The sequence below is a fragment of the Scyliorhinus canicula genome, chromosome 13 (assembly GCF_902713615.1).
Source record: "Scyliorhinus canicula chromosome 13, sScyCan1.1, whole genome shotgun sequence".
In the NCBI taxonomy this organism is placed as follows: Eukaryota; Metazoa; Chordata; class Chondrichthyes; order Carcharhiniformes; family Scyliorhinidae; genus Scyliorhinus; species Scyliorhinus canicula.
In genome coordinates this window covers 25,016,545-25,043,806 of record NC_052158.1, presented here as the reverse complement: position 1 = coordinate 25,043,806, position 27,262 = coordinate 25,016,545, and the positions used below count along the sequence as shown (strand labels likewise).

At 44.3% G+C, this 27,262-nt stretch overlaps 1 protein-coding gene across 1 annotated transcript in view; it reads right to left on the bottom strand.

Annotated features, from left to right (window-relative positions):
* Positions 1-27,262, bottom strand: part of LOC119976764 (spindle pole body component 110-like) — a 546,263-nt gene that overhangs the window by 245,319 nt on the left and 273,682 nt on the right. Inside the window, exons 27-28 of the mRNA XM_038817508.1 lie at positions 25,235-25,264; positions 2,214-2,249 (exon numbers count right to left, since the gene is read on the bottom strand). Of these exons, the coding sequence (XP_038673436.1) occupies positions 2,214-2,249; positions 25,235-25,264 (66 nt within the window). The remainder of the gene's footprint in view (positions 1-2,213; positions 2,250-25,234; positions 25,265-27,262) is intronic.

Here is a 27,262-nt window from a genome sequence, read left to right as displayed (position 1 = left end):
GGCCTTTTTGTTGCAGAGTGGCTTTGGTTCCCCAACTTCGTGTGACGGTTGGCTCGTCTGAACGGGCTCGCATGGAATCGTCCCGTTTGCTTTTGGCGTCTCATCTCCGTCTGTTCTGGCTCTCTTTTGGCATTTTCTTTAGTTAAGTTTTTTTTTAAAAAAGGTGGAGAAAACAGTCGGGAAAAAAAGGACAAAAAGAGGAATTCTTGGTTTTTTTTTGTTTCCACCAGAGGTTTTCTTTCCAAAGTTTTGGTTGTTTTTTTTGTTATTTTTTTTTGTTGGGGGCAGATCTTCTTTCCCTTTTCCTCTCCTCACTCACTAGGGTCGAGAGAGAGAGAGAGCGAGAGGCTTCTGGTCGGGTTGGGACCACCTGTAATCAACGATGATACAAAGATGACCGTCTATGTCCCAGAAATGTCCTCCCTTTCCTCCCTCAGTATTCTGGGGTAGATCCCATCAAGTAATATCCACCTGAATGATTTTTAAGATGCCCATCACCTCCTCTTTATTGATGGCAACATGACGCAGAATGTCTACACACTCTGTCCTATACTCCTCAGCCACTATGTTCTTCCCTTTGGTGAATACTGAGGAGAAGTATTGATTTAGTATATCTCCCATTTCCCCTTGTTTCATACATAGATTCCCTCCAATATACTTAAATGGCCAATTCATTCCCTGGCTCCCCTCTTGCTCTTTACATATATATATATAAAGCCTGAGGATTTTCTTAATCCTATTTGCCGATGGCATTTCATTTCCTCTTTCAGCCTTCCGAACTCCTATCTTAAACTATTCCTACTTGCTTTGCGTTCTTCAAGGCATCATCTGTCCAAAGGCTTTTAGACCTTACGAGTGCTCCATTTATCGTTTTGATAAGGTTAATAATATCCGTCGTTTTCCACGGTTCCCTGTGCTTGCCACTCTTATCTTTCGTCCTCACAATTCCATGCCGGTCCCGAATTCAAATCAACTGGCATTTGAAAGCCTCCCACATACCGGATGTTAATTTTGCCTCAAAGTGTCTCTCTCAGTCAAGACGCTCCAGATCATGCCTAATGCTGTAGTAATTCGCCTTTCCCTAGTCGAACACCTTCGCCTGAGTACCTCTGGCAACTTAAAACTAACAGAATTATGATCACTGTTATCTCCCGGTCGATCTTATTTCCCAACACCGTCTAATATGGTCCCTTCCCGAATTAGACAATTTGCATCTTGTTTGAAGAATCCCTCCTGAACGCTCCTTACAAATTCTGCTCCACTCATGCCTCTTGAAGTAAGGGTATCCCAGTCAATTTAGGAAAAACTAATATCACCCACTGCGACAACCTATTGTTTATTTATCTTTCCAAGATCTGACTGCATATCTGCGCCTCTATCTCCCACTGGCTGTTAGGAGGTTTGCAGTAAACCCCCAACATTGTGACAGCACCCTTCCTCTTCCTGAGCTGTCCCCAGATTGCCTGCCTGCCTGGACCCTCCAAGGTATCTTTCCTCAGCATAATTGTTATATTCTCCGAAATCAGCCCCTTCCTCTTTTACATCCCGCTCTATACTGCCTGAAGCATCAGAATCCTGGAATGTTTAGTTGCCAATCCTGTCCCTCTTTCAACCAAGTTTCTATTAGCAGCAACATCGTAATTTCACGTGCTAATTCAAACTCTACATTCAACTGTCATAGTTCCAGTCCTCCTCGCATTTAAACTAATGCCGTTGGGCCACTCGTTCCCTCAGCTAATGTTAAACATATTTGCATATGGGAGCTCATGCAGAAAATGTGGCCGTGTCCTGTCAACCCGAACTCCACTCAACTTATTGGTCGACCCAACGATGTGCTGTTAATTTCTACTTCAGCTGGGATTGAAAGACACTGGAATAAATGGCACGAAGATCGAATTGGTTATATACTCTTGGGCAGCAGGGATTGAATTTGTTATATACTCTTGGGCAGCAGGATTGCGCCCAACATTTCCCTGAACGGTTGTTGGGGACCATTGATTTTTTGCACAGTCGGTCTGTTGCTTGTGTTATTGCTGTGAAAAATCGCGCGCAATATTCGCTTTAATGAGTTTATACAAAATATATTTCTGCGAAAGGAGACACATTCGAATTTATACTACTTTTTAGTGGTAAGAACTGTAAATCGTGTTAATCGGTTCAAACCTCCACACTGATGAATGGACATGCAGCAGCAGTATCGTTATTATACGTACCTGAACCGCTCAGTGCCTTTCTCAATTCTTCCATCTCTAAAGAGCAAACAGGAAGATCTCGGTAAATAATCGTATTTTAAAAACTTTCTTGTTCCCTTGAGAAGGTTGATCAATGCATATGGCAGTTTTGGCGACCAGCCATGTCAGACGAAGACAAGCCACCCCAAACCTCAGAAAAAACTTTGAACGCTTCAGCTGAACTATTTTGAATACTTTTGTCAGCTATTTGAACGGAGCCAAAAATAATGTTGCTTACGGCGGCATGTGGTGCAATGGTTAGCACTGGACTGTGACGCTGATGACCTGGGTTTTAATCCGGCCCTAGGTCACTGTGGCTGTGGAGTTTGCACATTCTCCCCATGCCTGCGTGGGGTTTACCTTCACAAGCTAAAGATATGCAGGTTAGGCGGGTTGGCGACGCTAAATTGCCCCTTAATTGGAATAGAAAAATAATTGCCTACTCTCAATTTAATGAAAAAGTATCCTATTGCATCTTGCCTCGATCAAGTGGCATACTGAACTCACGTCCTCTAACGTATAACATTCAATGCATTAATCAGTGAAATACTTTATTCACAGAGGTAATTATGAAAATTTGAATCAATTAAAGAAATTTTGCAAAAAGGACATATATTCCACTTTGATTTGGTGCCATTTTGTTTTTGTATCGCCGAGTAATCAGGATGCCACAGTATATTATTTTAAAGTTCGAGTACCCAATTCACTTTTTCCAATTAAGGGACAATTCAACGTTTTCAATCCACCTACTCTGTACATCTTGAGGTTGTGCGGATGAAACCGTCGCAAACACGGGGAGAATGTGCAAACTCCAGACGGACAGTTACCCACAGCCGGGATCGAAACTGGGACCTCGGCGTGGTGAGGCAGGAGGCCTAACCCAATGCGCCACTGTGCTGCCCTGTACCAGGGTTACCTAATGTTGATGGACAAACAATAACACAGGACGCCACCCATTCTTAACTGCGAATAAGAACCAAACTCTACATTGGTCCTGCATTCTGCCATAAATCTCCCTGGCCAATAAGGTAACGAATCCTGAGTATCAACATACACAAATTCAGTTCAGACAAATACAAATCGATGCCATAATGGGTGTGTTGCCTTCTAATGAGAGGTGGAAAATAGGTATGTGTTCACCAGAGATTGAAAGAAGAAGCTGCAATTGCTCAAAAACTATAATATCCTGAGGGGTATGGACAGGGTCCATTCATCGCAGAATAGTTAACCAGGATCACTGTATAAAAATAAGGGATCTCTCGTTCAGTGCAGCAAGGAGAATAATTTCATTTTCGCTCAGTGGCTAGTGAGTATCTGGAAATCTTTTCCTGGATTGTAGCGGAAGTATATTTTGAATATTTTAGCAGAGTTGAATGGAAATTTGATTTCAAAGGATGTGAAAGGTTGTCCGGTGTAGACAGCTATTTGTGGTTGAAGTTACAATGCGATCAGATCTGATCTTAAATACCTGCAGATTTTGTACAAGGGCGAGTGACATACTTGTTCTCCTAATTCATTTTTTCCGTAAGTTTCTAACTTCAGACAATCCCACGAGAGCCTTAAGCAGCATACCCATGGACAGAACCATAGTGAATAGGTTATATTTTTTTCAGAGCAGATGTGCTGTGTGGATAATCAATCTTGTCCTGAGGTCCCCAACATAACTTTCCTCAATATTCAGACGTTTCGAATTACACTCCGTGAGATCAATGGACGACAAAGCACGTCAGATAACAAAGGTTATGTCCCGAACACGATTGTGTAGCTTGCAGCAAGCTGTTACTTCAGAATTAGTCAGACGTACAACTAAACTGCTCCTGTTAAAAAACAAGTTTAGTGTGCGCCTGGATCTGGGCATGTTGGCGCGATGTCATACACTGTGTGCACCAACAAACGATCCAATCTCGTCTTGTCGATTAACAATCTGATGGTGTGCTCCAGTGTGCTGACGAAAAAATAATGATTTGTTTTGTCCTCATGTGGCACTGCAAATCATCAACCTTATCATTAGTTACTTTGTTCCACAAACACCGTTTGGTTATTATCTTCATTGGACCATTATAAAAAAGGAGAATCGATCTGATTTCAAGAAATGATATCCAGGCACTGTCCTTTAAAGTTTGTCAGCATTTGACTAACAATTTCATTGACAAGCCACAGTCAATCGGAAGCCAATGAGAGTCAGAAGGAATTTATGCCCCCCCCCCTCCCCCACGAAGCTTAATATCGATGAACTTAACATGTTTTTGTTACCTGCGCACTACAATCCTTGGATTTCTCACTACGATTAATTCTGGTTGGTGCCCCATTTCCAGTTATTTTCAGTTGCATCATCAATGCGTTCGCACGATCCTTGGTTAGAAGTTGCATAGCAGCACAGTGGTTAGCATTATTGCTTCACAGTGCCATGCGACCAGGTTTGTTTGCTGGCTTGGGCAAATGTCTGTTCACAGTCCTCACGTCTATGGATGATCGCCAGGTGCTCTGGTCCCCTCCGATAAGTCCCAGAAGACGTACTTGCGAGGTGAATTGAACATTCTGAATTCTTCCTTAGTGGATTCGAACAGACACCGCAGTGTGACGATGAGGGGATTTTCGCAGTAACTTCGTTGCAGTGGTAATGTTAGCCCACCTGTGGCACTAATACAGATTATTATTATTTTCTGATCGTTCAACAATCTTTACTGCTTATATATGTCCTCCAGTATTAAAATGCCCACCTTCGTATGCAACAAGTGCTGTACCAGATTCAACCTTGGACTGACAATAGCAAGAAACATTTATTCCAGGCATCAACCATAGAGCCATGGAGTCAGAGAGTGAAGAACACAGAAAGGCATATCGAGTCTGCACCTCTCAAAAGCAACCAACTAATTAATTTTAACCCATTTGGCCCATGCCATGTTTGCATTCAGAGCGCAAGTGCACATCTAAATATCTCTTCAACCATTCTCTATCTCCAGCACCCTTTCAATCAAAAGGTTCCACACCCCCACCACACATGTAACGTTTGTACTCACATCCCGTGCATAAAAACTGGCAAGTTATGCGACTGTTGTACAGAAGCTTGGTAAGGTCGCACTTGGAATATTACGCATATTTCTGGTCACCACACAACCAGAAGGAAATTAAAAATGAAAATCGCTTATTGTCACGAGTAGGCTTCAATGAAGTTACTGTGAAAAGCCCCTAGTCGCCACATTCCGGCACCTGTCCGGGGAGCCTGGTACGGGATGTGGATGCTTGGGAGAGGATGTAGAGGAGAATTGCCAGGATGTTGCTTGCTATGGAAGGGGCCAGCTATGCGGAATGGCTGAATAAACTCGGACTGTTTGCATTAGAACGACGGGGTTTGATGGGTGACCCGATCGAAGTCTACAAAGTTATGAGGGGCATGGATAGAGTGGATGGACAGGCACTGTTTCCAAGTGGAGAGGGTTGAGTTACCAAGGACGATGGGCAATATTTAGAGGCGACGTGTGAAGCAGGTTTTTGAATCAGAGGGCGATGAGTACCAGGGACATGTTGCCAGGGGATGTTGCGGAATCAGATATATTTAACGGTGTTCAAGAGGCATCTCGACAAATACATGGAGGATAGGTATAGAGGGATTAAGTGCTGAGGGCTTTGGCCAAGGGTGGTATCATTACAGGTACAGGCTTGGAGGGCCGAATATGCCTGTCCGTTTGCTGTATTGTTCTTTGTATAGCCTGCAAACCTTCGACGTCTGACCTTACATCTATGCCCCCGTCATTGATCCATCCAGCAAAGGGAAACCCCTCCCTCTCTCCTCTATCTCTACCCGTCCTATTTCTGTACATCTCCATCATACCCTGCCTCAGTCTGTTCTGCTCCAAAGAAAGTAATCCATGACTATGCAATCTCTCTTCAAACCAATAACTCTCCAGCCCATGCAACGTCCTAGTAAATCTCCTTTGCACCTTTTCAAGTAGTCAGATCGCTCCTATCAGGTTTATTCCAGAACTGCCCAATACTCTCGCTCTGGCCTAGCCAACTTATTATACATTTCTAGGATACACTGCCTGCTTAAAAACTTTATGAAAAGGCGAACAAAGGCACTTATACCATATGCCTTCTTAACCGATTAATGTACATACACTGCTAATATTTTTAAAAATGCTGTTCAAGACCAGTCTTCCATGGCACCGTTCACATTTATCCTCCACCTCCGGGAAGAACCTACTCATTTGGGGTCTTGTGAAGTGGACTCCATGTACCATCTTTAGTTTAGTTAGGTTGAGTCATACGCACGTGGAGGTGGATTTGACCCTATGGTGTACACCACTCCAGAATCCCCACCCGCGTTCCAGCCCCGGAGATTCCTCCCATTTATTTCGAGTCGCATTCAGTACCCTGTGGCACTCTCTACCTGTCGTTCGTGCATGTCAGTACCGTTTGCTGTTCCTAGAAAGTTTGCGTCAGTAACCCCTCTCGTACTGTCTTTCGTTGTAGTCTTGGGTACATCCAAGCCCCCATCTCGGATAATTGGAACACATTCTGAAGGAGGTGGGACCTTTGCAAACAGGCCGGTTTGCATCTGAACCAGAGGGGCACCAACATCCTGGGAGGAAAACATGCTCCGGCTCTCGGGGTGGGGGGGGGGGGGGGTGGTTTAAACAAATTTGTCAGGGGGATGGGAAAACGAGCTGTAGTCCAGCAGCCAATGTTGAGAGTAGTGAGGTGTTGAAGAGGGTATCATGGTCGCAGGAGTGTACCGGCAACAAGGAAGGTGGGTTGATGTGCGTCTACTTTAATGCAAGGAGCATCCGGAATAACGTAGGTGAACCTGGAGCGTGGATTGGTACTTGGGACTACGATGTTGTGGCCATTCCGGAGACTTGGTTGGAACAGGGACAGGCATAGTTGTTGGACGTTCCGGAGTGTAGATGTTTCAATAAGATTAGGGAACGTGGTAAAAGCGGTGGAAGAGTAGCTTTGTTAATCAAGAATAGTTTAACGTCTGCAGAAAGACAGTTCAAGAGTGATCTGCCCACTGAGGTAAAATGGGCTGAGGATAAAAATAGGAAAGTTGTGGTCATGTTGTTAGACCCCCAAATAGTAATAGAGATGTGGAGGAAGAAATTGCAAAGCAGATTATGGAGAGGTGTGTCGGTCTCAGGGTAGTTGTCATGGGCGAGGTTAACTTTCCAAATATTGATTGGACCCTCTTTCGGTCGAACAGTTCGGATTGGACAGTTTTTGTACAGTGTGTGCTGGAGGGTTTCCTCACACAATATGTCGATAGGCCGACAAGGAGTGGGGCCACATTAGATTTGGAACTGGGTAATGAACCGGCCAAGTGTTACAATTGTTTGTGGGAGAGCACTTTGGAGATTGTGACCACAATTCGGTGTCTTGCATTATTGCAGTGGAGAGGGCTAGGGCCATACAGCAGCGCAAGGTTTATAATTTGGGGGAGGGGTAATTATGATGCGATTAGGCAAGAATGAGGGAGCATAAGATGGGAACAGAAACTGTGAGGGAAAGGCACAAATGAAAAGTGGAGCTTCTTCAAGGAACAAATACTGCGTGTCCTTTATAGGTATGTCCCTGTCAGGTCGGGAGGAAATTGCCGTGTGAGGGAAACATGGTTGACAAACGAGGGTGAATATATTGTGACGAGGAAGACGGAAGCATATGTAAGGACGAGAAAACAAGATTCAGTTGGGTCGCTTGAGGGTTACAAGGTAGCAATGAATGAGCTAAAACAGGGGCTTAGGAGAGCTAGGAGGGGGCATGAGAATTACTTGGTGGGTCAGATCAAGGAAAACCCCAAGGCTGTTTACTTTTATGTGAGCAATAAAAGAATGACCAGGGTGAGGTTAGGGCCGGTCAAGGACAGTAGTGGGAACTTGTGCATGGAGCCAGAAGAGATTGGAGAGGCGTTGAATGAATAATTTTCTTAAGTGTTCACAAAGGAGAGAGGGGCTGTGTTTTTGAGGATGAGAGTGAGATACAGGTGGGTAGGCTGGAGGAGGTAGATGTTCTGAGGGAAGATATTTTATCAATTTTGAAAAACCTGAGGGTCGACAAGTCCCCTGGGCCAGATGGTATATATCTTAGGATTCTTTGGGAGGCAAGGGATGAGATTGCAGAACCTTGGGCTTTGATATTTTGGTCCTCGCTGTCCACAGCCATAGTGCCAGAGGACTGAAGAGTGGTGAATGTTGTTCCTCTGTTTAAGAAAGGGAATAGGAATGACCATCGTAATTATAGACCAGTTAGTCTTACTTCGGTGGTCGATAGGTTAATGGAAAATGTACTGAGGGATTGGATTAATGACCATTTGGAAAGATGCAGCTTAATCCGGGAGAGTCAACTGGGATTCCTGAAGGGTAAGTCTTGCCTCACAGATTTGATTGAATTCTTTGAGGGGGTAACTGAGTGTGTAGATGAAGGTAGAGAAGTTGATGTCGTATACATGAATTTCAGTAAGGCGTTTGATAAGGTTCTCCATGGTCGGCTCATGAAGAAAGTAAGGAGGTGTGGGATAGAGGGAAATTTGGCCAATTGGATAAGTAACTGGCTATCACATAGAAGACAGAGGGTGGTGGTGGATGGAAAATTTTCGGACTGGAGACCAGTTACCAGAGGTGTACCACAGGGTTCAGTGCTGGGTCCTCTGCTATTTGTGATTTTTTAACTGACCTGGAGGAGGGTGCTGAAGTGTTGGTCAGTAAATTTGCTGATTGCACCAAGATTGGTGGAGTCCTGGATGAGGGGGAGGGCTGTTTGAGGCTGCAAAGAGAATTGATAGGATGCAGAGCTGTGCCAAAAAATGGCAGATGGAGTTTAACCCTGATAAATGCGGGGTGATTAATTTTTGTTGGAAAAATTGAATGAGGATTACAGGATCAACGGCAGGGTTCTGATGAATGTCGAGGAACAGAGAGATCTTGGGATTCATGTCCACAGAACTCTGAAGGTTGCAACTAAGGTCGATAGAGCCGTGAAGAAGGCCCATTGTGCTTTCGTGTGTATTAGTAGGGGAAATGAGTTTAAGAGCCGTCGGCTTATGCTGCAACTGTGCAGAATCCTGGTGAGACCACATTTGGAATATTGTGTGCAGTTATCGTCACCTCACTATTGGATGGACGTGGAAGCATTGGAAAGGGTGCAAAGGAGATTTACCAGACTGCTGCCTGGTTTTCAGTGTAGATCGTTTGAGGAAAGATTGAGGAGCTAGGACTTTTCTATTTGGATCGGAGGAGGATGAGAGGCGACTTAATTGAGATTTATAAGATGATGAGGTGTATAGATAGAGTGGACTTTCAGAGACAAAATCCTCGTGTGGATGTAGCTGTGACAAGGGGGCATAACCGTAATGTTCGGGCGGGATATATAGGATGGATGTCCGAGGTAAGTTCTTTACTCAGAGTGTTGTCAGGGTATGGAATGGACTGCCTGCTCTGATAGTGGAGTCGGACACTTTAGGAACTTTTAAGCGGTTATTGGATTGGCAGATGGAGTACACCAGAATGACTTGGAGTGTGATATCTTGCTCTTGGTTTCGGACAAAGCTCGGCACATCAGCGAGGGCCGAAGGCCCTTTTCTGTGCTGTGCTATTCTATGTTATGTCCATGTCTCTTTCCTCAGGAAGATTTTCATCTGCAGATGCCTGAGCTCGTTGCCCTGAGCGAGAACAACTCTCTCCATAGTTCGTTCAGTATTGTGGCTATACCGTCAGTACATCGGACAACGACTGTCAGTGTTTCACCAGCCCGTCTCCACATTTTAAACGTTACATAAGTGAGCTGCTGCGAACCTATGGTTGTTGCAGATGGGGGCTTTTTCGGACATTTCGGTCAGGCCGAATTGCGGCCGTAATTGATTCCAGGTCTGGATGGTGGCTCCCAACACTGGGCTGCTGGAGTTTTTTGTTTGGGTGGGTGGAAGTGCCGTCTTGGCCAAGGCCCGTAGCGACGACCTCCTCCGCATGCACCCACTCTGTCCCTGGATACTTATTCCATCCCTTTACTGGTGTTGCTCTCGCCGCCCAGTGTTAATAGTGTAGGCGTGGGAGGGCTAGCCATCCCTGGACTTTGTTTGTTGTCGGATCTTCGTTCTGATCCTAGCATTCTCGCTCTCCCTCCATACAAACCACAGGATTGATTTGTTAAGTGAGGTGAAAACGCCTTTGGGATATTGATCGGGATATGAACAACAATGACCCATGCTGCTTTGCAGATACGAAATTTGGAGGATCAGGTCATCTGAATTGAGCGAGACTCTGTGCTCTCTGCCAAGCCTTTGAACTCCCCTCCAGTCTATTGTTGTTCTGTAAACCATCGTCAGTGGTTCGATCGCCACCGTGAACAACAGTGGGTATAGCGGGCATCCCTACCGTGTGCCACTGTGCAACTGGCAATGCTGGAGCTGGTGTTGTTTGACCATGCGTTCGCCATGGGAGCGTTGTACAGGAGATTCACACAGGAGGTAAACCCTCATACGAGCCCGAAACGCTCCTGTACGTCGTCACGAATCTGCCACTTGACTCTGTAGAAGGCCCTTTCTGATTCCAGGCAGATGATCACATCTGGTGTGCTCTCCCCGGATGGGGTCATTACCATGTTCAGCAGGCGCCTGATGTTCAATGTTAGCTGTCGACCTTTGACAAAGCCCGTCTGGGTCCCCTACGACCACTTCTGGAACGCAGTCCTCCAGTCTTTTGGCTATGATTTTGGCCAGTACATTGGTGTGTACATTTAGGAGTGAGATGGGGCTGTATGACCCACATTTCGGCTCTTCGCCCTGGCGTCGACTCTCAGAAGAGCAACAGACAGGAGGGGGATTCAAAGGGGAGGCAGAGAGCACAGAGTCTCGCTCAATGCAGATGACCTGCCTCTCTACATCTCGGATCGACAAAGCAGTGTCGTTCATAGGTATTAGCGAAATTCAGCCCTGTGCTCGTGTATGAAGCAGCGTGCCCCTTGTCAGCGAGTCTGTAGACATCTCCCGCAGTTGCGGGACCAGTGCTGTCGCACATTGGCTTGCAGTATTCGCCGGGAAACCATCTGGTCCAGGCCCCTTCCCCGTTTGCATGGAGACAATATTCTCCATGATGACTCCGAGTTCTCGTGGTGCTTCCAAGTCCAGTTTTCTGTCAATCAACAAAGAACAAAGAAATGCACAGCACTGGAACTGTCGCTTCGACCCTCCAAGCCCGTGCCGACCATGCTGCCCGTCTAAACTAAAACGTCTCCACCTCCTGGACCCATATCCCTCTATTCCGATCCTATTCATGTATTTGGCAAGATGCCCCTTAAATACTACTATGGTCCCTGTTTCCACGACCTCCCCCGACAGCGAGACCAAGGCATCCACTGCCCTCTGTTCAAAACACTTGTCTCGTCCATCTACTCTAATTCTTGAGCCTAGCATCTTATACCTATGCCACCGAGTAATTGGCTCCTCTAACCCGGGTAAAACCTCTGTCTATCCAGTCTGTCTATGCCCCTCATAATTTTGTCGACCTATATCAGGTCGCATCTCAACCTCCGTCGTTCCAGTGAGAACAAACCGAGTTCATTCAACCGCTCCTCATAGCTAATACCCTCCATATCAGACAACATCCTCATCAATCTCTTCTGCACCCTCTGTAAAGCCTCCACATCCTTCTGGTAGTGTGGCTAACCAGAAGTGAACACTAGACTCCAAGTGTGGCCTAACTGAGGTTCTATACAGCCGCAGCATCACTTGCCAATTCTTATATTCAATACCCCGGCCAATGAAGGCAAGCATGCCATATGCCTTCCTGACTACATTGTCCACCTGTGTTGGCCCTTTCAGTGACCTGTGGACCTGTACACCTAGATCTCTCTGACTTTCAATACTCTTGAGGATTCTGCCATTCACTGTATATTCCCTACCTGCATTTGACCTTCCAAAATGCATCACCTCACATTTGTCCGGATAAACTCCATCTGCAATCTCTCCGCACTAGTCTCCAAACCTTCTAAATCCTACTGTATGCTATGAGAGTCCTCATCACTATTCGCAATTCCACCAACCTTTATGTCGTCTGAAAACTCATTAATCAGACCCTTTCATTGCCCTCCAAATCATTCCTATATACTACCCACAGCAAAGGTCTCAGCACAGATCCCTGCGGAACAACACTAGTCACAGCCCACCATTTAGAAAGCACCCTTCCATTGCTACTCACTGCCTTCTATGACCCAGCCAGTTCAGTATCCACCTTGCATGCTTCCCCCTGATTCTGAGTGACTTCAGCACTTGGACCAGTCTATCATGAGGGACCTTGTCACAGTCCTTACTGAAGTTCATATAGACAACATCCACTGCCCTACCTGCATCATTCATCGTTTTGACCGCTTGGAAAAACTATCAAGTTAGTGAGACATGACGTCCCTTTCACAAAACAATGCTGTCCCTCACGAATACGTCAATGTGCTTCGAAATGGGAGTAGATCCTGACCAGAAGAATTCTCTCCAATAATTTCCCTGCCACTGACGTATGCCTGTAGTTCCCTGGATTATCCTTGCTACCCTTCTTAAACAAAGGAACAACATTGCCTGGTCTGCAGTCATCCAGGACATTACCTGAAGACAGTGAAGATCCACAGATTTCTGTCAAGGGCTCAGCAATTTCTTCTCTAGCCTCCTTCAGTTTTCTGGGGTACGTCCAATCAGGCCCTGGGGACTTATCTACCGTAATATTTTTCAGGAGGCCCAACACCTCGTCTTTTGAATCTCAATGTGACTCGGGCTATCTAAACACCCTTCTCCAGACTCAAGATGCACCAATTCATTCTCTTTGGTTAATACTGATGCAAAGTAGTCATTTAGTACCTCGCCCAATTTATCTGGCTCCACTCATAGATTCCCTTGCCTATCCTTCAGTGGGCCAACCCTTTCCCTGGCCACCCTCTTGCTTTTTATGTACGTGTAAAAAGACTTGGGATTTTCCTGAACCCCATTCCTGACTCCTTGTTTAAGTTCCTTCCTACTTTCCTTATATTCCTCACAGGCTTCGTCTATTCCCAGCCTTCTAGCCCTGACAAATGCATCCTTTTTCTTTTTGACGAGGCCTCAGATATTTCTCGTTATGCAAGGTTCCCGAGATTTGCCTTATTTATCCTTCTTCTGCACAGGAACATACCGGTCAGGAATTCCTTTCAACTGGCATTTGAAAGCCTCCAAAATGTCAGGTGTTGATTAACCGTCATACATCCGCCCCCAATCTAGGTTGTTCAGTTCCCGCCTAATATTGCTTCAATTAGCTATCCCCCAATTTAGCACATTCACCCGAGGATCACTCTCATCCTTGTCCACCAGCACGTTAAAACTTACTTTGCTGTGCCCGAAATGCTCACCTACTGTAACTTATACCACCTGGCAGGGCTCATTCCCCAGTACAGCACCTTCCCCAGTTGGACTGTCTACATATTGTTTTAAGAAGGTTTCATAAAGTCCTCCTAAATGCTACTTACAAACTCTGCCCCGTCTAAGCTCCTAGCACTAAATGACTCCGAGTCAATATTCGGGAAGTTTAAGTCTTCCATCACAACATCCCTGTTGTTTTTACTCGTTTCCAAAATCTGCCTACCGTTCTGCTCCTTTATCTCCCGCTGGCTGTTTGAAGGCCTGTGGTAAACTCGCAACATTGTGACTGCACCCTTCTTATTCCTGATCTCTACCCATAAAGCCTCGTTGCCCTCTCAGGTTCCCTCCCGCAGTACAGCTGTGATATTCTCCCAAACGAGTCGGGCAACTTCGCCACCCCTTTTACATCCCACACTATGTGGACTGAAATATGCTAATCCTTAAACGTTCAGCTGCCAATACTGTCCTTCCCTTAACCAGGGCTCTGTGATGGCAACAACATCATAGTTCCAGTACTAATCCAAACTCTAAGTTCATCTGGCTTACCCCTAATACTTCTTGCATTACATCGTAAGCACTTCAGGCCACCAGACCCACTGTTTTCAGCAACATCTCCCTCTGTGCTCTTCCTCAGAGCCATACTGGTCCAATTCCCTATTTCTCCCTCAATGCTTTCATCTTTCTCAGCTATTGCTCCGGTACCCACCCCCCTGCCATACTAGGTTTTTCTGTCCTCCCCCATAACTGGCATACCCAGTCCGTCGAGGAATCGTTCCATCCCCCATTCCGCTGCTGGGTGTTCCGACAAGTACCGTCTTTGGTCAAAGGCCTCGAAGGTTTTGTTCACACTACCTGGATGTTCTCCTTCTGTGTCTCTGTTGTTTCTGATTTGTGCAATCTATCCAGTGGCTGTCTGCTTGCTCAGCTGGTGCGCCAGCAGGTGGCTGGCTTTATCTCCGTGTTCGTATCGGCTCCCCTCTGCTTGGAGGAGTTGGTGTACCGCTTTCCTCGGAGAGAGAAGGTCAACGTACATTCCTCTCCTCCAGGAGCTCTATGGTCGGGTCCACGGAACATTGACGGTCTACCTCCAGTATGGGGTCGTCCAACTGCAGCCTTGCCGTCCTTTTCTCCCTGTCTCTTCATGCTTGGGAACTGATAGTTTCCCGTCTGATCACTGCCGTTAACGCCTTCCAGAACGTGGAGAGTGAAATCTCCCCGTTTCGGTTGTTCTCTGTACACTCCACTACTCTGTTACAGTCACTACTCTGGACGGGTTACATGCACATGAATGATCCTCTGATCATCGGGGTTACTCGCTGTCCTGCCATTTATCATGTAGTTCCTTAATTTGTTTGTCTTGCACAAGTGCGTCACCTCACACGTTTCCAGAATTAATTCCATTTGACACTGCGCAGCCCATATGGTCAGGCCCATTATAGCCCACTGTAACCTAATGCCATTCTCCTCACGACCTACCACCCCAACAATTTTCAATCCATCCCCAAACTTACTGACCAATCCTTGTACATTCATGTCTCAGTCATTCATATGAAGCAAATACAGCAAGGACTCAAAAACCGATACCTGTGTGACATGAGTCTACAATCAGAACAACACCGGTCTACTATTGCCCTCTCCCTCCTTCCATGCAGCCAATTCTGGATCTAATTTTCCCTGGAAACCAGGGGTTCTTAACTTCGCATTCGGTCTCCAATGTGGGATCTTATCAAAATGCTTGCTGATCTCCAAGTAGAGTACGTCAAAAGTATGTTGCCCATGCACACAGCTGGTGACTGTTATGTTCTGCAGACTTGCCGAAGTGACCGAGGAACGACAGAACATGTCTTTGGAAATAATTTATAATAGAACAATTGTTTGCTAAGAGAACTCGGATTAATAAAGTAATAAACAAGTAACACTAAACAACTGTTGTGAAACAACTGCAAATACGACTATCTGCCAGCACGCCCAACACCCAACTCCCTGCTCACATGGTGCCGTGTTGAGTTTACAGTGCCATCTTGTTGTCGGTGCTGTTTACAACATTATGTACAAACGTATATTGTGAATATCATCACATCCTGTTCCTTGCAAACAAAAATTAGCCACAATCTTTAAATTTCTTTTTGCATTTCATCATGATATGTATAACTATATGTAATTACAGATATATTTTATTTTGCTTCACAGTCTGCTACAGGTTCGGTCTTTCTGGCTTGCGCCTTTTTCTTATGGATCTTCTTCGTGCATGCTGAACCGGCACCGGTTCTTCTTGCGTTTAAAAATTTGTCTTTTGTGTTTGTTCTTCATATGTTGACTTATGATCCTCTTGTGTTGGTTCGTATGGACTCAGATATTCTTCTTGTGGTTGCATCACAAATGTTTGCCATACTTTGAGCAAAGCTCTTCTATTCCATCTGAAAATAACAGCTTCTACTGTCACAACAAGATATGAATTTGCACTTGTTGGTCGCAGTACCTTTGCCTGTTTCCATCATCTGCCGCCTTTGCAATCTTCTACTCTCACCGTATCCTTCGGCTGCAGAGAATGAAGCCTTTTGGCAGTCGTATCATTAGACCCGATCTGTCACTTTTTTGAGGGGTCAATTGTTTCACGTCAGGAAATTGACAAGTGCTGCATAATGATCACTGAGGAGCGTGATACTTATCCAAACGCCTGTCGAGTGCTTCCATTCAGAGTTGTTTAACAATGTGGCTCCCTTTTCAGCCTTGCCAATCGACTGAGGGTGATGCGGGCTTGAAGTAACATGCCACAGAAATTCCGTCCATTCATTGCAGTCAAATCAAGGACATTATTGCTAATGCCCGCATCTGAAATGGTGTCTCGGACAAAGAATTATGTCACATTCTTGATGAAACATCTTGCTCTTCAATGTAACAACTCGGCTATCTCCGGATAATTCAAGAAATAGTCTATGACCATACCTAAGACTTTTCACAATAAAGATTAATGATCTGAAAGATGGAATAGAAGACTTGTTGCTAGATTCCAAGAGTGAAAGAATACAATGCCAGGGATGTTCTTCGGAGACTAAGGATCTGGTCAGACCCTATTTGGAGTATTGTGAGCAGCATTGGACCCAGTATTTGATGAAAGACGCGCTCGGCTTGCAAAGGGTCCAGGGGAGGTTCATAATTGTGATCCCTGTAATAAACAGCTTGTCATATGAGGAACGGTTGCGGACTCTCGGTCTGTCCTTGTTGGAGTTTGGAAGGATGAGTAGGGATCTTATCGAAACGTATAGGTTACTGCAGTCCTGGATTGAATGGACGTGGAGAGGATGTTTCCATTTGTGTGATAAACTAGAACCAGAGGACACTATCTCAGACGAAAGGGACGAACCTTTAAAACTTATGTGGAGATGCCGGCGTTAGACTGGGGTGAGCATAGTAAGAAGACTTACAAAACCAGGTTAGAGTCCAACATGTTTGTTGCAAACACTAGCTTTCGGAGCACTGCTCCGTCACCTGAGGAAGGAGCAGCTCTCCGAAAGCTAGTGTTTGAAACAAACATGTTTGACTTTAACCTGGTGTTGTAAGACTGAAAGTACTTCAAAACTGAAATGAGGAGCAATTTCTTCAGCCAGAGGGTGGTGAATCTGTGGAACGATTTGCTGCAGAAGGCTGTGGAGGCCAAAACACTGAATATCTTTAAGACAGAGGTAGACAGGTTCTTGCTTAAAAATGGTAAAAGGGTTATGGGGAGAACGCAGGAGAATGGGGATGACAAAAATATCAGCCATGATTGACTGGGGCAGCAGACTCAATAGGCCCAGTGGTCTCATTCGGCTTCTATGTCTTATGGTGTTATTGTCTAAGGTACTTATTTCCATTGAAATGGAAACGGACTATGCCAACCTGCTGTACCTGAGTGTGACGGTCTCGCCCATCTTTACAGGCTCCTTGTTCTGCTTACGCTGAAAAATTTGGTATGTTTGACAGTTCTCCACCATCAGCTCAATGCCACGGTTGATTCCAGATCAATTTGCTGCCTCCCTGGTTCTCTTGTTGCACTTTTCCATCCCTAAGTGCCCTTCATACAAGTTGTCAAGGTCAGTGACCCCAAAATCTGTGGAATAACAATCCGCTGATTTCGCAGTGTATGTCAATTAACGTCCCTTAATTCCGCTCGAACATTGTAGAACCTCTCATACGATCCTTTGACCATCTTTCATGGAGGTACTTTATCACTTTCTGCAACATTGGGTCCTTGTTAGTTTCTTCCCTAACGTTCTTGGACTTATTGCCATAGACTGGCAGTGACTCTGTCATCATGTCTACATGGATCTGTCCGTCCTCATCCAACTGGGGTATTTCCTCAGGGCCGGTAGCTCTGGAATGCGTGTCAGATACGAAACGATGTTTAGACATTGTATGCACCAATTTGAAATCATGCTGCCTGAAACTTCATAAACAGTCGTTGCTCAGTGACATCTCACTATGATTTTGTTTTATGATGGCGACCACTGGCCTGTCGTCAGTCTCCACAATGAATGTTGAAAGCCCATACACATAATCATGCAACTTCCTTCGCCCATTAATACGCCAAAGACACTCTATTTAAACATGTGTGTATCGTCGGTCAGGGTCGGATCTCGCCGTTGACGCACAGTCAACCGGCAGCTAGTCTCCTTCTCGATTCTATTGGATTAATCCCGCACCCAAGCCATTCTGTGATTTATCGGTTGATATTTTAGTGCTCTTGGCTTCCTCAAAAAAATGAGCACTGGCACTGTAAGTACCGAAATCTGCAGTGCCTGCCACTCTTGTCCGTGCTTTTAGGACCACTGGGAAGCTGCATTCTTCTTAATGGTGTCCCTCAGGTGTGAAATTTGGCTGGCAAGTTGGGGCGGCATGGTAGCACAGTGGTTAGTTCAGTTGCTTCACAGATCCAGGGTTCCAGGTTCAATGCCCGGCTTTGGTCAGTGTGCTTGATGGATCACTGGAATGCTGCATCCTTCTTAATGGAAATCCTCAGATTTGCAATTTGGCTGTCAAGTTGGGGGGCGGCACAGTAGCATAGTGGTTAGTTCAGTTGCTTCACTGTTCTTGAGTCCCAGGTTAGATTCCCGGCTTGGGTCACTATGCTTGATGGATCACTGGAGTGCTGCATTCTTCTTAATGGTATCCCTCAGATATGCAATTTGGCTGTCAAGTTGGGGGCGGCACAGTAGCACAGTGGTTAGTTCAGTTGCTTTACTGCTCCATGGTCCGAGGTTCGATTCCCGGCTTTGGTCATTGTGCTTGATGGACCACTGGAATACTGCATCCTTCTTAATGGTATCCATCAGATATGCAATTTGGCTGTCACGTTGGGGCGGCACAGGAGCACAGTTCAGTTGCTTCACTTCTACAGGGTCCCAGGTTCGATTCCAGGCTTGGTTCACTGTTTGTGTGGAGTCTGCATATTCTCCCTGTGTCTGCATGGCTTTCCTCTGGGTGCTGCGGTTTTCTCCCACTGTCTTAAGATGTGCAAGTTAGTTAGATTGGCAATGCTAAATTGTCCTTAGTGTCCACAAATGATAGGTGGGTGGGGTGACGGGGATGTGGTGGAGGCGCGCACATAAGAACATAAGAACTAGGAGCAGGTGTTGGCCATTTGGCCCCTCGAGCCTGCTGCGCCATTCGATGAGATCATGGCTGACCTTCTGTGGACTCAGTTCCACTTTCCAGCCCGAACACCATAACCCTTAATCCCTTTGTTCTTCAAAAAACTATCTGTCTTTACCTTAAAAACATTTAATGACAGAGCGTCAACTGCTTTACTGGGCAAGCATTTCCACATATTCACAACCCTTTGGGTGAAGAAGTTCCTCCTAAACTCAGTCCTAAATCTACTTCCCCTTATTTTGAGTCTATGCCCCTCAGTTCTGCTTTCATCCGCCAGTGGAAACAGCATGCCCACATCTATCCTATCTATTCCCTTCATAATTTTATATGTTTATACCAGAACGCCCCCCCCCCATCCTTTTAAATTCCAACGAGTACAGTCCCAGTCTACTCAACCTAACATCGTAATCCAACCCCTTCAGCTCTGGGATATGCCTAGTGAATCTCCTCTGCACACCCTCCAGTGCCAGTATGTCCTTTCTCAAGTAAGGAGACCAAAACTGAACACAATACTCCAGGTATGGACTCACTAACACCTTATACAATTACAGCATAACCTCCCTAGACTTAAACTCCATCCCTCTCGCAATGAAGGACAACATTCCATTTGCCTTCTTAATCACCTGTTGCACCTGTAAACCAACTTTCTGAGACTCATGCACGAGCACATCCAGGTCTCATGTTTTATCGTTTAAATAATAACCCCGTTTGCTGTTATTCCTACCAAAATGGATAACCTCACATTTGTCAACATTGTACTCCATCTGCCAGACCCTAGCACATTGACTTAACCTATCCAAAATCCATCTGCAGATTTCCAGTATCCTCTGCACTTTTCGGTTTACCATTTATCTTTTTGTCAACTGCAAACTTGGACACATTGCCCTTGGTCCCCAACTCCAAATCATCTATATAAATTGTGAACAATTGTGGTCGCAACACGAATCCCTGAGGGACACCACTAGCTACTGATTGCCAACCAGATAAACACCCAATAATCCCCACTTTTTGCTTCATATTAATTAACCAATTAGTTTGTTCTTTCCAAGTGCAGACTTGATGGACCAAATGACCTCCTTCTGCACGGTAAATTCTTTAAATTCTATGAAACTTGCACTCAGAGTTCATGACACCTAGCATTATTTAGTTACCTTTACATCCGTAGGGCGTGGCATCAGTAGAATCGCCCTTATCTTGTCTTCATCGCGCTGAACCGCTTGTGCGGACTGCGTGTCCACAGGAAAGTGATACTATGCACACCGACTTCACATGTTTCCCGGCTTAATTCCAGAGCAGTTTACCCTTATACTTTCGGCACGTGGCTCTCGCTCATCAAGTTCTTTCTGATCCGACCCCCAAATAATAATGTTATCCACAAACAAACGGACCCCATGATTCCTTCAATTATATGCCGCATGTCACAATGAAAGAACTCTGAAACCGAGATGATGCCACATAGCATTCGTAAAAATACTCCCGAAGGGTGTGTTGAACGTGCACATTTTTGTGCTTTCTTTATCTTGCGTTAATTTCCAGAAGCCTTGTGACACGCCCAATTTGCTGAAACAGGTTGCTTCTGCCGTTTCACGCGTTATATCTTACCTTTTTGGTGTGGGATAGTGTTGTCTATTAATATTCCGATTCAAGTCGTTCGGATCCATGCAGATTCTTTGGTCCCCATGACACTTCTTTGCACATGGAATTTACTGAGTTGCTCGGGGAGTCAATACGTTTAATGACACCTCAGGCAGGCATTATCTTTAACTGCCTTTAGTTTATCCCTTAATGGTGTCGCCACAAGACTCGGAGCATGCATCACAGGCTTTACGGCTTACTTCTATTGAAATTTGTACGTTTATGGTAACATACCAAAACCTAGGAAAATTTCAGGGAAATCATTCGATATGGAGTCTCTTGAGGAATGAGAGCCTGTCACAGCATTTCCTGCACTGTAGACTCATCGAAAGAGCTGTCGCTCCTTGCATGCCTCAACTCCTGTTAATGAATCATAGAATTGACAGTGCAGAAGGAGGACATTCGGCCCATCGATTCTGCACCGGCTCTTGGAAAGAGCACCCTACCCAAGGTCAACGCCTCCACCCAATCCCCTTTGGGGGTCTATTCTGTGCTGTACTGTTCTATGTTCTGTATTTTGTTGCCATTATAATCTCTAAATAATACCGTTCTGTGACAATATTTTTCAAAATTCACAGCTGTTTTATATCAGACTATTTCATGAGGTTGGCCCTCGCACCAGTATCAAGCTTCATTGTTATTATTGTGCTATTTATTTTTAATGGCACCGTCCATTTATCTTTATAAATATCTGCATTCATTTAACGATGGCTGCATATTGGTACATATATACATCTGTTTGACATAACTTGAGTCTCCTTGTCTTTGCTGGAGACGATGTCTATGGAGAATATGTTCTCTGGACACACCTTATCAGTGCCTGTGACAATCTTTGCTTGTCCAGGCCTTTTTCTTGCACAACAGTGAGTTGCAAAATGATTCCTGACACTACTCATGGCACATGCTTTTACATAAGCACGGCATTGTCGTGGCATATGCAGTTTGCCGTATTGTGGACAAAAATGGTGGATCAGGTCTGCCACTCAAAATTGCCAAGGCACTGGGAATACATTTCATATTCAGCTGCGTCACCACACCAATTGTGTCTGCCCTCTCTTCTTCCTTCATACCAAAACTACGGAGACTCAACCGCATGACACATTTCAAGTTCCAGGTCTGTTTCCCGGATAGCCCTTCACACAATTTATTATCAGAGGTTACAAAAACTATCTGATCTGGTATCATTGACGACTGGAGAGTGCTGATGTTGCACGACTAATCTTTCAATCGCAATTAGTGAGGAAGCTATCAAATGGCTCTCCCCCGTTCTGGGTGTGAATAGAGAATATATAGCACTCGAATATTTAATTTTTTCCAGCAATTCTGATCGAATTGTTTGACCAATCCTTCAAAGCTTTTTCTGTCAGCCTCGTTTTTAAATGCAAAAGTCTTGAAAATCTGAATTCCTCGAGGACCCGCTGCAGTGAGCAATAACGCGTCACTGCTCTCATCAGCTGTGTCTGCAGACCACAGGGCTGCAAAATAAAGTTTAAACTACTGTTTAAATACACTCCTATTTTCGACAGCATTACCAGCAAACGAAAGATATTGAGATGCCTTGATACCTTTCATTCTATGCTTCGAAGTTTTATCGCGTGTTGAACACACGATGCCAGTAGCTTGGAAGGTAACTTAAATGGTTCGTTTGCTTTCATTTGCAGGCGAGTTATCTTCAGTGGATCGGTTTATTTTCTTTTTTTGTACAGCCTTTGTTCTTGTTAAATCATCATTTCTGGTACGAGGGCATGATCTGTGGACAGACTGAAGTGAATGGGGAACTACAGAACATGTAGTTTAAAATAATTTATTGTAGAACAGCTGCGTGATAAGATATTTGGGTTAAATTAAATAATAAACAACTATTGCTAAGCACTATTATGGAACTATTTCGAATATGTTTATCTCGCAGCACAATCAACATCGAACTCGCAGTTCATATGGTGACGTGATGTGTTTACAATGCCACCTATTGGCGGAAGGTTTTGCATAACCTTCAGCACAAATTAAATTGTGCAAAACATCGCAGTCACTCCTTCGAAAAAAACAATGCATTTGGTGGCACATGACGCCCCCTTAACAAACCATGCTTACCGTTCCTGATCAACCCCATTTCTCCAAATGCAGATTAATTCTGTCTCTCAGCATTACTTCCAATGGCTTCCCCACCACGAATGTTAGATTAATCGATCTGCAGTTTCCTGGTTTATCCCTTCCTCCCTTCTTAAATAATCACACCAGTTCGGCTATCCACCCGTTCTCCGACAGTTCACATTGGACGCGTGAGGAATTGAACATTATTGTCCCTGCACCTGTTACTTCCTCCCTTGTCTCCTTCAACAGCCTGGGATACATAATATCTGGCACTGGATATTTCTCTACTCATAAACCTGAAAGATCACTCAGGACGTCCTCAAGTTCTATGTCATAGAGTCATAGATGTGTACGACATGGAAACAGGCCCTTTGGCTCAACTTGTCCATGCATGTCAATCTCTTTAGTTTTATTAGTCCTTCTCCCTTATTTCTACACTCACACTTCCCACTCGCCAGTGAATATCGACAAAAAGTATGCATCTAGAACCCTGCTGACATCCTTTAGATACACACCCAAATTACTAATGTGGCCTTTATTTGCCCTATTATTTCCCTAATTATCCTTTTACCATTAATACATGTTGAAAGCAAGTGTGAATGTTCCTTTATTTTGAAACCAAAGAGAAAATGCTGGAAAACCTCAGCAGGTCGTGTAGCATCTGCAGGGAGAGAAAAGATCTGACGTTTTGAGTCCAGATGAACCTTTGTCAAAGCCTTGGAGGAGTGAGGAATTGAAAAGGATTCAGCTTTGACAAAGCTTTGACAAAGCGTCATCTGGACTCTAAGGGTGAGCTCGTTTCTCTCCTTACAGATGCTGTCAGATCTGTCGAGATTTTCCAGCAATTTATCTTTATTTTCAGATTCTATCATCCGCAGTAATTTGCGTTTATTTTGTTCCTTATTTTACCTGCTGGTGTTCTTTCATATCCCATTTTTGCTCCACTAATTTCCTTTTTAGCTTTCCTCTTGCACATTCTATACATCTTTAGTGTTCCTGTTGTTTCCAGCCCACGATGTATGTCATAAGCTTCATCTTTATCTTATCATCATGTGTGGTATATTCTTCGATATCACAGATTCCGTGGTTTTGTTGGTCCCACTCTTATTCATGAATGGGACACCGACACTCTCTGTTTCCCTTTTTAATGTGTCCGACTGTTCTGCCGCAGATGTACTTAAAAGAGTCTGCTGCCAGTCCACTCAATTTTATCTCATTAAAATCGGCCAACCCCCAGTTTAAAACTTCGATCTCAGGACCATTCTTGTCCTTTTCGATAACAATTTGGAACATAACAGGATTATGATCACTGTATGGAAAATACGGCCTCACGAATATTTTAACGACTTGCCCAGCTTGTTTATCGAAACAAGATAAGTCCAGGACAACCCCTCTCTTGAAGGTGCTTCTACTTCCTGGCTTGAAAGGTTTTCTGTTGCATTTTACGAATTCCACTCGCTTTTTCAGCATTGCACGCTATGGTTTTCCTTTTCCTCTTTATAATTTCGACCCATATGACTTCAGTTGAATAGCCTTCAAAGATGTCGTCCCTCCTTTGTGCTCCTCTTGATGCCGTTATAAAACGAGACACCTCCTCCGATAGTAGCTCCTTCCCTATCCGGCCTGAAGATCCTGTATCCTGGAATATATAGCTACCGAATCTGCACCTTATCTTAACCATGTCTCAGTAGCAGTAATGATATCATACCACCATGTTTTAATTTCTGCCCACAATATATCTGTTTTGTTCAACCGACAAGTTACATTAAAATAAATATCATCCAATCTTGCCAATCCCCCTTGTGACTTACCTGGCCTATACATTCTATGTCTTCCTATCTAATTTGATGTCCGATCTAACTTTAGCTGTGTATATATCCCAACATAAACTTCTCTCAGGATCCCAGGCCTGTCAAGTTAGCTTACAACTCCCGTAACAGCAATAACACACCTTCCTGCAAGGCACTGCTTCTATTTTAGGTTAAGTGCAAATCATCGGACGTACAGCAGCTCCATCGTTTCACCAAACGGTCGCAATGTCCCAGAATTCTAAAACCCTCTCGACTGAACCACCTCTCCAGCCACGCATTCACCTGGACTAACGCTCCTTTTGTAAGAGCAACGGATGCAGCTGCCTCCGCGCAAATACTTTAGCACTCCTTAATGGAAATTGAATTGAGTATCGGTGTGGCTGGACACACTTTCCAAAATGACATTCACGTTACATTAAAATGCATAATTATTATTTGACCTGTTATCTTTTCCTTCTGAGTTTTACCTTGGGCAGACTTCTTAAGCCTTTGGATTTCTGAAAAGTAAACAAATGACATTTTCGTTAACTGTCCATTTAGAACCGAAGCGTTATTTTATAAATGGGAACATAAATTTGTTAGATTGTATCGTGTATTTATTGTCGGCATTTGTATCTGAATGAATAAATTTGACTGCAGTTACACAAGTCAGACAGCGGGAAATTCAATAAATCATCGACATTTGACCTCACGTTTTGCTGATGGGACAACTTCGGAATTGGAGAGAGCAGTTAGAAAACATCCACTAAATATAAATATACAAATTGTTCAACAAAAGAAGATAACTGCCAATGTGTCCATGAGTCACAAATAAGGCGGATTTTGGCGACAGAAAATAGGAACAAATGTTCTTCAAATACTCAGAATCCTGATTCGAAACATTAACTCTCCGTCCTTCCACAGACGATACTTCCAACTGTCGCGTCTTTCATTCTGACGAAAGCTGTATTTTCTCAAGCGTTTTCAGAATTGTACTGTAAAACAGTAATTAAGTCAATGACTCATATGTCTTATAAATTTGTTGGTTCGGCTATTATAGTTAAAAGACACCCTGTGGTAAAAAGTTTCGAATAATCTTTTCTTAAGTCGGCTTCAACAGCCTTATTAATAACGTACAGAAATCTGACTAAAGAAGGCATGGCCAAACATTTCTGGTTGCCGTGTGAATTATTTCGGACGGTGATAAGGGGACATTTCTGCAAACAGATAATCATTGTATTTTGAACTCTTTCGTAGAACGTCGCTCCAATTTCCGTTCCTGAGAATATCCATGGCTGATGGCTTCCCATGTGGAAAGCACGGTAGCATAGTGGTTAGCATTGTGGCTTCACAGCGCCAGGGTCCCAGGTTCGATTCCCAGCTGGGTCAGCCTGTGCGGTGTCTGCACGTTCTCCCCGTGTCTGCGTGGGTTTCCTCCATGTGCTCCGGTTTCCTCCCACAGTCCAAAGACGTGCAGGTTAGGTGTATTGGCCATGCTAAATTGCCCATAGTGTCCAAAAAAGGTTAGGAGGGGTTATTGCGTTAGGGGGATAGGGTGGAAGTGAGGGCTCAAGTGGTTCGGTGAAAACGCAATGTGCTGAATGGCCTCATTCTGCACTGCATGTTCTATGTTCTCTGTTGATGTAGGGACTCTTACAATTCCCAGAGAATCGCACGGTAGTGTAAGTGCGCAGGCATCAGGAGCGGATTGAAGCATGAGCTGCAATTGGCTTTCATTGCATAGTCGGCTTCATAGACAAGGACTCTTCTCGGAGTTATAGCATTCGTATCTGAGGTTAGTCGGATTAAATAAATAAATGTATCGACTACACACCTGATCAGCCCTTTAGGTTACAAGTGATCTCTTGCAAAAAGGTTCAATTTGAAGTCTCCACATACAGATAAGTTGTTTCAAGGACATCCTCTGATGGGCGTTTCTATTACTTTGGACAATATGACACAGAATCACATTAACAATATTATCTGATCATCTGTGAGCCCTAAAGTGCAACATATAATATTCTCGGAATCATTATTTCAAAGGTGAAATATGAAATTCGCATAAACAATTCGGCGATCAAAAGTAAAAGGTATTTACTGCGGTTGCTGAAAACTGTAACAAAAACAGAAGATACTGGAGAATCTTAACAAGGCTGACAGCATCTGTGGAGAGAAAAGGGTGCTAACGCTTAGAGTTTGGATCATGCTTTGTCAAAAAATTGACAGAGGTGACAGCTTTTCACATTGCTAAGTCAGTATTCAAGTGAGATGTTGTGACAAATGACTACAATCAGACTACTGTCTCTTGAAACACACCCTTTTCTGGGAGTATTGACATCTGACTTAATCTGTTCATATTGAAATTCGCAACAGGAGTTGTTGGGGGAAAATTACACTTCTTTCAAAACAAAATCTTGATATATTGGAATAGCAAAAGCTTTTTATTAAATGAGCAATCGTGGCATAAGCAGAATGTTCTGCTTTAGGGCGGTTACAATGAAATAAGTTGTAGAATT